Source organism: Clupea harengus, unplaced genomic scaffold, assembly GCF_900700415.2.
Source record: "Clupea harengus unplaced genomic scaffold, Ch_v2.0.2, whole genome shotgun sequence".
Taxonomy (NCBI): Eukaryota; Metazoa; Chordata; class Actinopteri; order Clupeiformes; family Clupeidae; genus Clupea; species Clupea harengus.
Window position 1 is genome coordinate 74,827 of NW_024879627.1, and position 13,513 is coordinate 88,339.

The 13,513-nt window shown below is 41.7% G+C and overlaps 1 protein-coding gene across 1 annotated transcript; it reads right to left on the minus strand.

The window, feature by feature from the left end:
- Positions 1-3,635: 3,635 nt before the first annotated feature.
- LOC122129301 (tripartite motif-containing protein 16-like) lies at positions 3,636-13,051 on the minus strand. Its single transcript, XM_042704313.1, has 10 exons — positions 12,429-13,051; positions 11,805-11,900; positions 11,339-11,572; positions 9,346-9,517; positions 9,207-9,239; positions 8,908-8,967; positions 8,695-8,727; positions 7,984-8,043; positions 7,215-7,271; positions 3,636-4,169 (listed from the first exon to the last, which is right to left on the minus strand). The coding sequence occupies exons 1-10, from the start codon at positions 13,014-13,016 to the stop codon at positions 3,649-3,651; spliced, it is 1,854 nt and encodes a 617-aa protein (XP_042560247.1). The 5' UTR covers positions 13,017-13,051; the 3' UTR covers positions 3,636-3,648.
- Between the last annotated feature and the right edge of the window lie 462 nt (positions 13,052-13,513).

Below are 13,513 nucleotides of genomic sequence, written 5' to 3' on the forward strand. Positions count from 1 at the left end.
GAAATTACTATTTGATTCAAGTTAAAGATCTACATGACACTTATCAGAAATGAAGAAGGTTCCATTAATTGGTGATTATTTTCAACATGTAACTTTCTGAGGATATACATTTAGAGTAGAGAGGAGGACACAACTTTTCATGTCTGTTTTTTGACTCTCAAACTAAAAGCAGGTTGCCTTACAGTTGCTGCAAGGTATTTCTGTTCTGTTACTGGAACTCAAACAACTCCAGCTCCGAGTTCTGACTTCAGAGGTAAATGGAACGCACCAACGGCAAGAGGATGGTTCTCCATCAGGTAAATGGAACGCACCAACGGCTAGAGGATGGTTCTCCATCAGGAACAAGGTTTATTCTCTACAATGGTGTGCACCAAGGGGGAGAGCATGGTTTCACATGAGGGTTCGTTGCCCAAAGTAAAACCACCATTTTTAGCCAATTTAGTGGAAACCAATGGGAGGTTTGAGACCAAAGTCCTTTCCAGCGTCATTCCAAAATGACTCCCCTGTCTTCAGCTGTTAGTGGACAGAGATATAGGCAGACACTAAATAAATTAAACATATGAGAACACTTGGGGGAAATGAACTCAAGAAGAGTAATAATGAGTAAGGAGTGAAATCATAGACACAGGATGAATGAGAAACTGTTGTAGTCGAAACTAATCTCTTCAAATCTTAAAGTTGCTACTTCAATGAAAGGCAGTCGACTGAATGTGATGAACTAAAGTTTATTCAATCTTGCAGACTTCCATCCAATTTGATTTGGTCTATGGAGCATCTCTGTCAAAAATCAGTGCACTTACTTTTTATAACACAATTTCCGTCACTATGCTTTTCCAATCGAAAAAACGAAACACTTATCAAAATTGAGAATATTCAGAATCAGAATATTCTGCTCACTAATTGCCAAAAAACATTTCCAGACAATGGTGACCCTGTTTAGGACTGTTTTGGGAAGTTTCGCCTGTCCTTGACTAATCTGCATCCCCTATGCAGAGACCCTTTAATTAATACTGGCCTGTCCCTGACAGCCTGCACCTGTAGAAACTGCACTGTCATGATTTTAGAAAACAGGCCTCTCTGCTTGACCTTACATGACACTCGTCTCTAAAAACAGGCCTCTCTGCTTGACCTTACATGTGTTAGATTAAACTAATTCTACGTGTTGGTTTGCAGAGAATCAAGTGAAGACCGCCACACAGAGCAAATAAGTTTAAGTTGAGTTTACTGAGTTTTGAGAGAGTACAAGATTCAGTCGGAGAGATCAGTTCACACAGGAGCTCATCACCCCTCGGCTGGAGAATGCATTCTGACATCATCATACACAGTCAAGTCTTTTAACCCCTCAGGCGCAACAATGTTGCTTAATTATGGATCCCCTGGGGAGCTGTAACTAACTAAGTTCTTTGACAATAGGGCCTCAGTGAAAAACCTTGGTTCTCACACCCCAGCTGCTACACCTATCTAGTCTGTGTCCAGTGGTGGCCTTTCTGACCTAAAAAATGGTAAGTCACTGCTGGCCAGGCTGGCCCTGTCAAATTCCACAGCTCCATTACACCACCAGGCCTCTTTTCTTGGAACTTGTGGAAGTAGTATGTCTGCTAAGAACTGCTTGTTGATGAACTCATACTAACCTTAATTTTCTCTTACACATGACACTCATCTCTAAAAACAGGCCTCTCTGCTTGACCTTACATATGTCACGTCAGAGTACTGATCACTCACACCTGCATCCTCACTCACCTGCACCGGGTTTGCACTCACCGGGTTCCTAATCACCCACACCTGCCACAGCCCCTACATATACCTCTCACTCCCGTCACTCGGTGTCTGGTATCGCACTTCTACGGTTCAACCCTCAGAACTCCCGCAGCCTGACTATCTTGGATTATCGCTACCTCCGTCATAGTTTGCCTTTGTGTTGAGCTTCGCTTTTGCTCCTGTTTTGTGTTCGTGCTTAATTCTCGTTTAGTTAATCCTTTGCCGAGTGTGACTCGTGTTTTGTTTGCCGCAACAGCTTTTCTACGCGCTTTTCTACGTGCTGATCGCCAGCCCGCTTGGGTCTCGGCAGGGCCACGAGCCTGCGCACCTCTGTGAGTAGTGACTGTATTCCCTGTGACTGCCGCAGCATCTACGTGTCGACATCCTGTGGTCTGTGCTGTGTGTCCCTGGTTGTCTCCATTTGCAAAATAAACTCTGTTTCAAGTATACGATCTCGAAGTGTGTTCGCTCCGTGACAACATGACACTCGTCTCTGCACACAGGCTTCTCTGCTTGACCTTACATGACACTTGTTTTTGCAAAACTGTTCCATGTTCATCACACCACTGTATTTCGAGAAGGTCCTCAATGACTTTTCATTTTGCCCAGATAAAGGAATTTCAAGACATTTAACAAAAATACTTCTGAAATAAATCACACACACACACACACACCAAGAAAAATAGTACATTAAGGCACATTGAATGCCAGTCTATAACTCTTTATTCATTATTTTGCACCAGAAACATTTTAAAACATACTGGTCTCATTACAATGGTATTAATAAAGAAACAGAGGAAAACCTTTTAAAACATACTGGTCTCATTATAAAGGTATTAATAAAGAAACAGAGGAAAACCTTTTAAAAACATACTGGTCTCATTATAATGGTATTAATAAAGAAACAGAGGAACACATTTTAAAACATACTGGATCATTATAATGGTATTAATAAAGAAACAGAGGAACACATTTTAAAGCATACTGGTCTCATTATAACGGTATTAATAAAGAAACAGAGGAACACATTTCATTGGGTATCAATTGTTGGATGAATACAGTCTCATTAAGATTTACTGTCATGGTACATAATATTGTGGTCGTCGTATAAAACCGACGACAGTGGTACAGGAGGTAAAGAAGTCGTTTAGTAAGCAGAAGGTTGCTAGTTTGATTACCTGTCGAAGCGTCCTTGAGCAAGATACTGAACCCCTAATTGCTCCTAATGTGCAGTGTGCCATCAGTGTAAATGTAAAATGTGTATACATTGTAAGTCGCACATATGTAAGTCGCTTTGGATAAAAGCGTCTGCTAAATGACTGAATGTAAATGTAAATAAAACCAGATATCAGAACATGTATGCAATAACAGAGGGATTAAACACTTGGGAGAGTGAGGTTATGCAACACAGAGCTCATCAAAACCTTTCACACACAATGTCTTATTTCTGCTGTGGTGATACTGCATGTGTTACAGCAGAGGTCTAGAGGTACAGATATTGTAATAGCTGGGGTCCAGAGATGGGGGAATGGCTTCAGTCTGTTGTTGTCCCCAAGATCAAAGGTTCTCAGGCCCAGCTGCTAGATCCTTACGTGTGAGTGATGTGTGTGTGTGTGTGTGTGTGTGTGTGTGTGTGTGTGTGTGTGTGTGTGTGTGTGTGTGTGTGTGTGTGTGTGTGTGTGTGTGTGTGTGTGTGGCCCAGCTGCTAGATCCTTACGTGTGAGTGATGTGTGTGTGTGTGTGTGTGTGTGTGTGTGTGTGTGTGTGTGTGTGTGTGTGTGTGTGTGTGTGTGTGGCCCAGATGCTAGATCCTTACGTGTGAGTGATGTGTTAAATGATTTGATGTGTGAGATGTACCTGTATGTGCTAACAGCATCTAGACATGTCAAGTCACAGCAGCTTCACTGATGATCCAGAATCTAGATAAAACCCAGGGTAGAGTGTGTGAGTGAATGTGGTCTGGACTCTGTGCAGGAGGGTCATTGTGTCAGAGATGCTGTAGAAGGCCAGAGTTCCTGCCCTGTGATCCACATACACTCCTATTCTGGAGCTGACCACTAGAGGGAGTTTAGTGGGTTTATTATTGTGATAGAAAGAGGAGCTGCTGCTGCTGCGGAGGTCCAGACTCCAGGACTGATCATTACCTCCAAACACAAACTCAACACCCTCTCCTCTCCTTCTGATGCTTTTATATGAGACTGATATAAAAACACCCTGCCCACTCCTCTCAACCTCCCAGTAGCAGCGTCCAGACACACCCTCTCTACACAGCACCTGAGGATACACATCAAATCTCTCTGGATGATCAGGATATGACTGGAGCTTAGCTCTCATCTCCACCCTCCTGTTCCCCTCAGACAGATGGAGGATTCTGTGTGCTGTGTTTGGATCCAGTGTGAAGTGACAGGAGTCTGATAGAGGAGAAGACAGGACACACTTAGGTATCTATATGTGTTAGGTGTGTATGTGTGTGTGTGTGTGTGTGTGTGTGTGTGTGGTTATTTGATATGATTTCTTGCATGTGGGGGAAGAGATTTATTTCTGTGATTTCCTCTGTGAGGGAATGTTTCACATATAAGTGAGATTCAGCACCGGCCTGCATTTCCACCGGTTCCAGTACCAAAACTGAACGTTATCGAATGTTGGGACATGTTACTATGGTTACAATTGTGAGTTATTCACGAGTGGTCTTCTTCCAGCGAGAAGGCAAATTTCGATAAAACTTAAAACGTATGTTTATTTTTTTAATACCATGTATACGACCTAAAATGTATGTTATTTTTACTTGGCCACGGGTTTCTATATTTCCTCACGTAGATCAAACGAGTGACAATGCAGTTCATGACGGGAGTTGACTACTACACTGATATATACTTACCAGTTGCCATAACAACTGTAGCAGTATCTCATGACAGCTAGCAGCTAGTGCTAGTTAGCTAGCTGCCACATGAACTTGCTTAGTCAAAAGCTATTTTTGTTTTCAAGTGGCATGTCTTCTACAGTACACACAATACAAAACCAGCACTACATTACGGTCTCAGTTAATGATGCAACTACGGGTTTTCTAAATTTCCTCATGTAGAACAAACGAGCAGGCAATGCAGCTCATGATGGGAGTTGACTAGCATAACAACTGTAGCAGTACCTCAAGTTAGCTAGCTGCTACAGTACCCTAGTTAGCTAGCTGCTACATGAACTTGCTTAGTCAACAGCTAATTTAAAGTGTCATATCACACAAAAACAACAAGCCAGATTGAAAGAGTTAATGTATACTAGGCAGACAAAGCAACACATTTTGATGGATGAAAGCTTTCTTTATTATTTTTAATTTGTTTGTTATTTGGTCTGTTGTCCTTTTGAACCCCGCTATCTCCAATTCTCCACGTATTTCTTCATATATTTTAGCTTTCCTTACTGCCTTTTCAATTTTGTCTTGCATTTCTGTTGATGACCAAATCGCTATCAAGGTATTTATTTCATCTGTGGACCACTGCTGGATGTATTTTTTCATTTATGTTTTCACTGTTTTCACTCATCATCTTGGTTGACGGGTGAAAAAAAATGGCGGCGAAAACTTTTGTTGCGGGTGGGATAGCCCCGCCCATAACCACTGTGACGTTACTGGTGCCCGATTTTGGGCCCAGCAACTCCAGGGAGCCGTGCCGGTGCCGGATTCTCAGCACCAGCACCAGAACCAGCAAAATTTTGGTCGAAACGCGCAGAACTGGTGCCAGATAAGGCACCGGCACCATGTCGGTGGAAACGAGGTATAAGGGTGTTCAGGCCTTGGACTCTGTAAAGCGCCTTGAGACAATTATATCGTTTTGGCAGCATGTAAATCAAATGTAATTGAATTTTGTGTGTGTATCTGTGTTTGTATTGTCGTGTTTGATTCTGTATCTGTTTGTTGTTTGCATGGAGTGTGTGTGTGTGTGTGTGTGTGTGTGTGTGTGTGTGTGTACGCATGCGTGTAAATGGAGTTATTTTTATATGAGTGACACTGAGGGCCTCATTTACTAACAGATTGCGCCTGTTTCAGGCGTAAAATAGCGGGTAAAAACCTAAAAACGTATTTATCAAAGGTGGCGCACTTTAGATTACCGCTGCTGGGAGTGTATAAGGGAAAGTGGGTGATCGTCGCAAAGAGATGGGAGGAGATGCGTAAAGTGCGCCTAATTATGTACCCTATTAGTAACGAAACAAGAGGTGTTTCAGCATGACATATCAGCTGCTAAATGAAAACTATGTGCCTGCGAGAAATTTGAAAAATACGAACATCAGAAATGTTATTTTTTTTAAATGTTTATATTTGATATATCATGTAATATAGGCATATACAAAATTGTCCCACCAGCTAGCTGTTTGGCCACGCTTTACCCAGAATTGCCGGTCATTGTATTGTTTACTTTAAACCGTAATTTCACTTATAGTTCAAGCAAACCGAACGTCTGAAAATTTCAGTTGTCCCTGCCCTATCCACGCTACAACTCCAGTTTTCAAATGTATCTGTCTAGGGCAGCCTTTTTGAAAAGCCTGGTTTTCAGTGTTGAAATGCGCCGTTTTAAAGTAAGGGATGTCGTGTATTCCTACCAGACTATTTAACGGGATGCTATGGAGCAGTTAACCTGGATATTAACTATCCTAGCTATCTCTAGCTTAGGGAACCATATTAACAGTTTGCAGTTGTCTGTGTGTGATTAACTCATGTTAATATGTGTGAATATGAACTTGTGAACATAAACTCGTTAATATGAAGCTGCACAGGCACCCTGAGGGGTAACCATAGCAACCCAGAAACTCAATGTTCGCTGAAAAGTTGAATTTCCCAAAATCAGCTCACCAATAAAAGACAGTCTTGAATTCAAAGTCATCACAACTTTTAATGTGGACGGAAGGGCTAAACGGAGAAATATTTATGAGTTTCTATATTTACCTGGGTTAGTTTGCTGTAACCTCGTGAACCAAAAGCTCTAATTTTAATTTTAGCTCATCATCCATGGTGGAACACGTAGGCTCTTTCTTCCCTATTTTAGCAGAGCGCTAAATAACACTAATGGGCGGTGTTAGGCGCAGATGACGCGACGATGTTCTTGTTTGATAAATAGGATGCAAAATACCGTGTGTTATTTGCGGTTTGGCAAAGGCGCAGATTAAGCTGCGGTCGCAATGTTAGTAAATGAGGCCCTGAGTGTGTAAATGTTCCAGTGGCTGTATATTCAAAAGCATTAATGTGTGTGTGTGTGTGTGTGTGTGTGTGTGTCGCTGTGTGTGTGTATGTGTGTGTGGTTGTCTGTGGCTGTGTGTGATGTCATGTTTACATGAATGTAGGTTTTAATTTGTATGGGGGTTTGCTAATGATCATGATTCTATGCACTTGAGTGTATCCCTGTGTGTGCATGCACGTTGTGTGTGTGTGTGTGTGTGTGATAGCTTGCATGTCCTTATGTCAAACTTACACTGTGAGAACTCCTCTCTGGTCACTGGTTCAGGAAAAACAGCCTGGACTTCAGACACTGAGAGAGAAAACATCACATTACAGCCCATTAAACTGAGAGAGAAGGGCATTCATAAATAGATTCATACATTCATTATCTCAAGTCGACCAAGATTTCTACAATAATTTTCACACTTGTCTCTGTTCAAAACACTAAACACATTCACAAGTGAGCTAAACTTTGAATACTTTTCATTGCTTTGATACAAAATGTTTTCAATGACCACTTCTTCTGATATTCATGGATACCTGTCTCAGTCAATGTTGACCACCAATAACACTCTGTGTAACTACAGCAATTTTGCAGACATTTAGATACTCTGCTCAAAACAGTTCACTTTAAAACTGGACAACATTTAGATCGCTGTTGATGGAAAGATGCAGTATTCAACAGACAAATGAATACACTTGAAATACGACTGATTATTCTCATTGTTTGCAGAAATTGTGTCTGGTACAGAACAGCATGTGCATTGAGATGTGCATGTGTGATGTAGTTGTTGATGAAGACATTTTCCCATTACAGTTTTTTACAATCACAAACAATTTGAAGCATTGCAAAATGCACATGTTATGTGTTGCTGTATCCTCCATTTTGACATAGTTTAGTGTTGCATTGCTTAGTACATATTGTAATACCAAACAAATACAGTCAAATATGAAATTCAGCTGTATGCCTCAAGACAACTCTATGCTAAATGTTCTGTGGTAAACTAATAGTAATAACTTACTCGATGGTGGCAGTAACTTCTTACTGTCTGTTCTTCTGACTGGGAGCTCAGGATTAGCATCTGGGATCCCAACACAGAGAGACACTCATTCACCCAGGATCTGAAGACCACACACTTAACCTAAACCCTGTTCACAACATTTTTACTGATGTGTCTAATGCCTCAACCCAAACTGAGATCAAATTTCAAATGAAGTTTAAACTCATAGTGTACATACTAATACAGACACATGAAATTAAAACAACATATTTCATCAGATGGCTTCAGCAAACTAGACCTCAGAGGGCTACAAACCTGATCAGTGTAATAACTATTGATACTGTGTGTGTGTGTGTGTGTGTGTGTGTGTGTGTGTGTGTGTGTGTGGCAAAGCCCCTATTTTGTCTTTTCTTTAGTCCCGTTTCATGATTTTGTGGCCTTTTATTTTCTGAAGTTACGATGCTGTTGCATGTTTTGGCCTATAGATGACGCTGTAATACCAGGGATAATGCAGCAGTTTTCATGACGGTTAGGAAGAGACAAAGCTAACTTAGACAGAGTTGTCGAGAGAGAGTGAAAGGAAGCAGTCGTTGCTTGTGAAGTGAGCTGTAATACGTGCGAAGTGTGAATAAATGAAGACAACCTTTCCCAGCACACCGTCAAGAGTGTTACTTTCTTCAAGTGTGCAAAAAAGAGAAAGACAGAGAGAGAGAGAGAGAGAGAGAGACTCACATTCTAAGGACTGGATGATCTGGATAATCGTTACTGTTGAGAGATACAGAAAAATACATCAAAATTAAGTGGGATCCTTGTCTTCTCAAACTGTGAAATAAGGAATTCATCATTGATATGATTGATTGATATGATTGATATTCATATTATTTCTGTGCTAGACCCCTGATGTACAGGCTTAGAGGCTGTTAGAATCAGTCAGTAATTACTTACTCTCTGGTGGGAGTAACTCCTTACTGCTTGTTCTTCTGACTGGGAGCTCAGGATCAGCATCTGGGATCCCAACACAGAGAGACACTCATTCACCCGGGATCTGAAGACCAGACTCACACACTTTTTTTCACACACTGACCAAGCCCATATAGTTTCAGTCGACTTCATCTTCATTTTCTTTAATGTTTGTTTTTATCAACTGTGACAGACCCGTGAAAAGACATTTCAGAGAGAGAGAGTGAGAGAGAGAGAGAGCGAGAGAGAGCGAGAGACAGAGAGAGAGAGAGAGAGAGACTCACATTCTAAGGACTGTATGATCTGGATATTCGTTACTGTTGAGAGATACAGAAAAATACATCACAGTTAAGTGGGATCCTTGTCTTCTCAAACTGTGAAATAAAGAATTCATCATTGAGTCAGTTCTACATGTTTATCCACCTGCTGCAGATATCCTGACTACTTCCTGCCTGAAGATGTCATCCAGTTTCTTCTCCAGCTGCACCTTCACTCCAGAGACAGATTCCTTCACAGCCTCAAAAGAGAAGCTTTGGTTGAAGGTCATGCTGGGGAAGTCTTTAGAGCGAGGAGAGTCTCTGATTGACAGGACATTCTACAGAGAGAAATACATAAAAGGTGAGGCAGACCACCTGAATATTCAGCCAGGTCTGTGTGCAGACATGATGGGTGAATTCAGTTGGTTTAGTGCAGTGGTTATCAAACTTTTTCTGTCATTCCCCACTCTGAACAAAGGAGCCTTTTCAAGCACCTTGAGCACCTGTCCCTCAAAGCTCCAATAAAATGGTAGGCCAAACTTAAAATTGTCAAATGTATTGAAATAGTTCTAAATCTTAATCAATAACAATTAACATTAGTTCGTAAATAGAGAAAATAAAAGTGCAATGGTGTCAATCCTTGCCTCGAATGGGCTGAGAAAAAGGGCCTACTATGCAATTGTGTTAACAATGGTAGGCCAAGTTCAAATCTCACTTGTATGTCGCTTTGGATAAAAGCGTCTGCTAAATGACTAAATGTAATGTAATGTAAAATTGTCAAATGTATTAAAATTTTCAATTTTCTTTTAGGTTGATTTTTTTGGTGGATCAGTTGTCTTTTTCGCCACTGGTGCTGAATCGCCAACCTTTGAATTTAGTGTCACAAATGTATCCATAACGTCACTATTAGCCTATTGCCCCCTACACTTCCATGCTCCGGGAAAGTTTTTTTCAGTGTCCCGCTGCAATTAATACGCCGACGTCAATCAACATTTTCCATGATTCCAGGTCACATTTTGATCCCGGTCCCCCATCTAATGTTAATACAGTGTTGTATAATGGTGCTGCTCCTATAATGTATAATGTTTAACGGAGCAACACGTAGGCTACAGGGTGGGTGTGGTAGAGCGAGAGAGAGAGAGAGCGAGAACGCTGATGCACACGGATAGATCAGATGTAGCGACCGGAGCAAAGTTATGTTGCTGTAACATTGTGGAGAATAAATTGTTACGACCCTGGTGGGTCTAGGCTCCGCCCTGTGATATTGCATGCCTGTTCTGTCTCTGTCTTTACAACAGGTGATTGGAAACAGGTGTACCCCATGATTGGATGGGCTACAAAAGCCCTGATCAGATGGCAGTCGGGAGAGCTTTGGATTGTCGTTATCGTTGGTGTTTGGATAGTAATTGGATTTGGGATACTCGTTGGATAGTTGTTGGATTTTGGATCGTCGTCAATTGTTTTGGATTACCAATTAACTGACTTTAAATTACATGTTTGGTTTCTATTCACAACACTGACATTCAGCACATGTTTTGCTTATAATTATTAGATAAATATAAACCTGGTATCATTAAATAAATACCTTTTATTATTATTATTATAAATTCTGCGTGGCCTCCCCTTTATGTTTCGTGCATTGAGCCGGCACGTAACAAAATCCTTCGGCCAAATCAAGTTGCCATTAGTTTGCTCATCAACAACAGACTGAAGGGAAGGGTGATAACCCCGGAGTTTAGAATATAGAACACTTCGGCCCTGGAGCAGTAAACAAAAGTCTCCCCTGAAATCTCTGACTACGACTAGTAGGAAAGGTTAAAACAGGCTAATTTATACAATACAATACTTACTAGGCTAATTAAAACAATATTTCTTTGTTTGAGTGTGGTTGTTTAGTGCAATGGGAGTGTATGATAGTAATTGTCTATAAAGGAAGGCATGGCAACGGGAAAATCTCCATTTCATCGCGTCCATTCGCACCCCACCTGTCACGTCTCTGCGCCCCACACTTTGAGAAACGCTGGTTTAGTGTGTATGCAGTCATGTGTTTGAGTATTTGAATATGTTAGACACATTAAGACATTACATAAAAAGATCTAGAAATTATGCATTTTTCCTCTCTTAAGCCCATATGGATGCTTTATTTCAAATTCTGTTACCTTGAGGAAATGGATGTGATCCTCTGTGTGTGAAAGCTGCTCCAGCTCAGCATCTCTCCTCTTCAGTTCAGCAATCTCCTGCTCCAGTCGCTTTAGGAGGTCTTCAGCCCGACTCACCTCAGCCTTCTCCTGATGCCTGATCAGCTCTTTCACCCTAGAGCGCCTTCTCTCAATGGAGCGGATCATCTCAGTGAAGATCCTCTCACTGTCCTCCACTGCTGTCTGTGCAGAGCTCTGTTAGGAGATACACAAAGAGGAGGGGGACAGGAGACACACAGAGGTAAGTGAAGGAACAAACTCACTTGTGGTGTGACTCGCTCTTCTTGATCAAATGACCATGGGCAAATCCTGCCAAACCATGTCTTTCTATGATGGTCTGTATCATGTAGAGATGGCAGCATAACGGTGATGACACAATAACAAGCGATTGCTGAGCCAGCTGTTGTCTTATGTGGTCAGTTCTCACCTTGAGAGTCTCCACAGCCTTCCTCAGCTCCTGCAGCTCCTTCTCTCTCTCCTGGATTCTCTGCTGGAATCTCCTCTGGGTCTGCCCCAACCTCCCCTGTTTAAGAAAACAGCTTCTTTTCATTGGTGGATTGTTTACAACAAGCATGATCAAACATCACACATGACAACCGAACATTTATAAGCAAAAACCTTTAAGTACATTTTAATCTTTTTAAGAGATTAAATGACACATTGAAGCAGTCGCTATCATCTTCAAGTGAAAATCAGGATAAAGCCATGAGCTAAGTTCAAAAGGAGCACTGGTATTTAACAGCAAAAACACTTGTGGCAAAGGTGTCTCACAACCTTTAGAACAGAACAGAACATTGTTTTACGAGGTAAGAATATGTTCACTTTGAAGCCGACAGGTTAATGTTTCACTCGTTTTTACTCAACACTGGACCTTGCACCTGATACACATTTCCTGATTCTTCCTTTCTCTAACGGTCAAAGTCATTGTGGAAACAGCCAGACTTAAAGACTGGTGAGATAGTATTCTTGTAGTTATAGTATTACATTCACAGTTAGTACGTATAAGAGCCCTCATAGAAATGTTGGACACACATGTAGCTCCAGTACTGACCTGTTTGTGTGTCCGTTCTGCTGCAGCAGTGACTGTGTCATGGCCTTTATGTTCGTCCATCGTGCACAGATAGCAGATACAACTCTGATCCGTTCGACAAAATATTTCAAAAACCTTCTTATGATGAGAGCAGATCCTGTCCTGTAGCTGGCCTGTGGCATCAATCACTGGGTGTTTTCTTCCAGGAAAAAGATCATTGTGAACTTTGAAGTGAGTTTCACAGTAAGACAACAGACAATCCAGACAGGACTTCACAGCTCTGAGTTTTTTCCCAGTGCAGACGTCACACTCCACATCTCCAGGTCCAGCAGTACAGTGAGCAGGAACATCAGTTTGGATTCTGGTCTTCCTAAATTCCTCAACCATTTCAGCAATCAGAATGTTTCTACTGAGAATAGGTCTTGGCCTAAATGTCTGTCTGCACTGGGGGCAGCTGTAGATGCCTTTACCATCTTCCTGATCCCAGCAACCTTTAATACAGCCCAGACAATAAGTGTGTCCACATGGAACAGTAACTGGATCCTTTATAAGATCCAGACAAACTGAACAAGTGAAAGAATCCTGTCTTTGGGTCGAAGATTCCGCCATTTCTCACAGCCACGATCACACACAGGGAGATAACAGTGTGTGAGAGTTCAGTTTCTGTGTCATGTGTTTTATTCAAAAGAGGAGTGGCAGAGATGTTGATGACACACTGTTGAGGAGGAGTCAGTCAGATGATTTGAGAATGTGCGTCTGTGTGAGTGAGTGTGTGTGTGTGAGAGAGAGAGAGAGAGAGAGAGGAAGAGGGAGGGAGAGAGAGAGGAAGAGGGAGGGAGAGAGGGAGAGAGAGAGAGAGAGAGAGAGAGGAAGAGGGAGAGAGAGGGAGAGAGAGAGAGAGAGGGAGGGAGAGAGAGAGAGAGAGGAAGAGAGAGTGAGAGAGAGAGAGTAAGAGGGAGGGAGAGAGAGAGAGAGAGAGAGAGAGAGAGGGAGAGAGAGAGCAAGAGGGAGTGGTTAGAATTGCTGCAACCTGCCGAATTTTTCTACCTACCGATTAGCCTACTCCTCTCTATTCTTAATCTTCCAAAAAACCCGGAGAATTTTTA

Excerpts from the sequence above, each read along its gene's own strand:
- LOC122129301 (XM_042704313.1), bottom strand. The coding sequence starts at position 13,016 with ATGGCGGAATCTTCGACCCAAAGACAGGATTCTTTCACTTGTTCAGTT. Across the intron at positions 11,901-12,428 it reads CAGAACGGACACACAAACAG|GGGAGGTTGGGGCAGACCCA; the intron begins GTCAGTACTGGA and ends TTTCTTAAACAG. Across the intron at positions 8,044-8,694 it reads GATCATCCAGTCCTTAGAAT|ATGCTAATCCTGAGCTCCCA; the intron begins GTGAGTCTCTCT and ends TTGGGATCCCAG.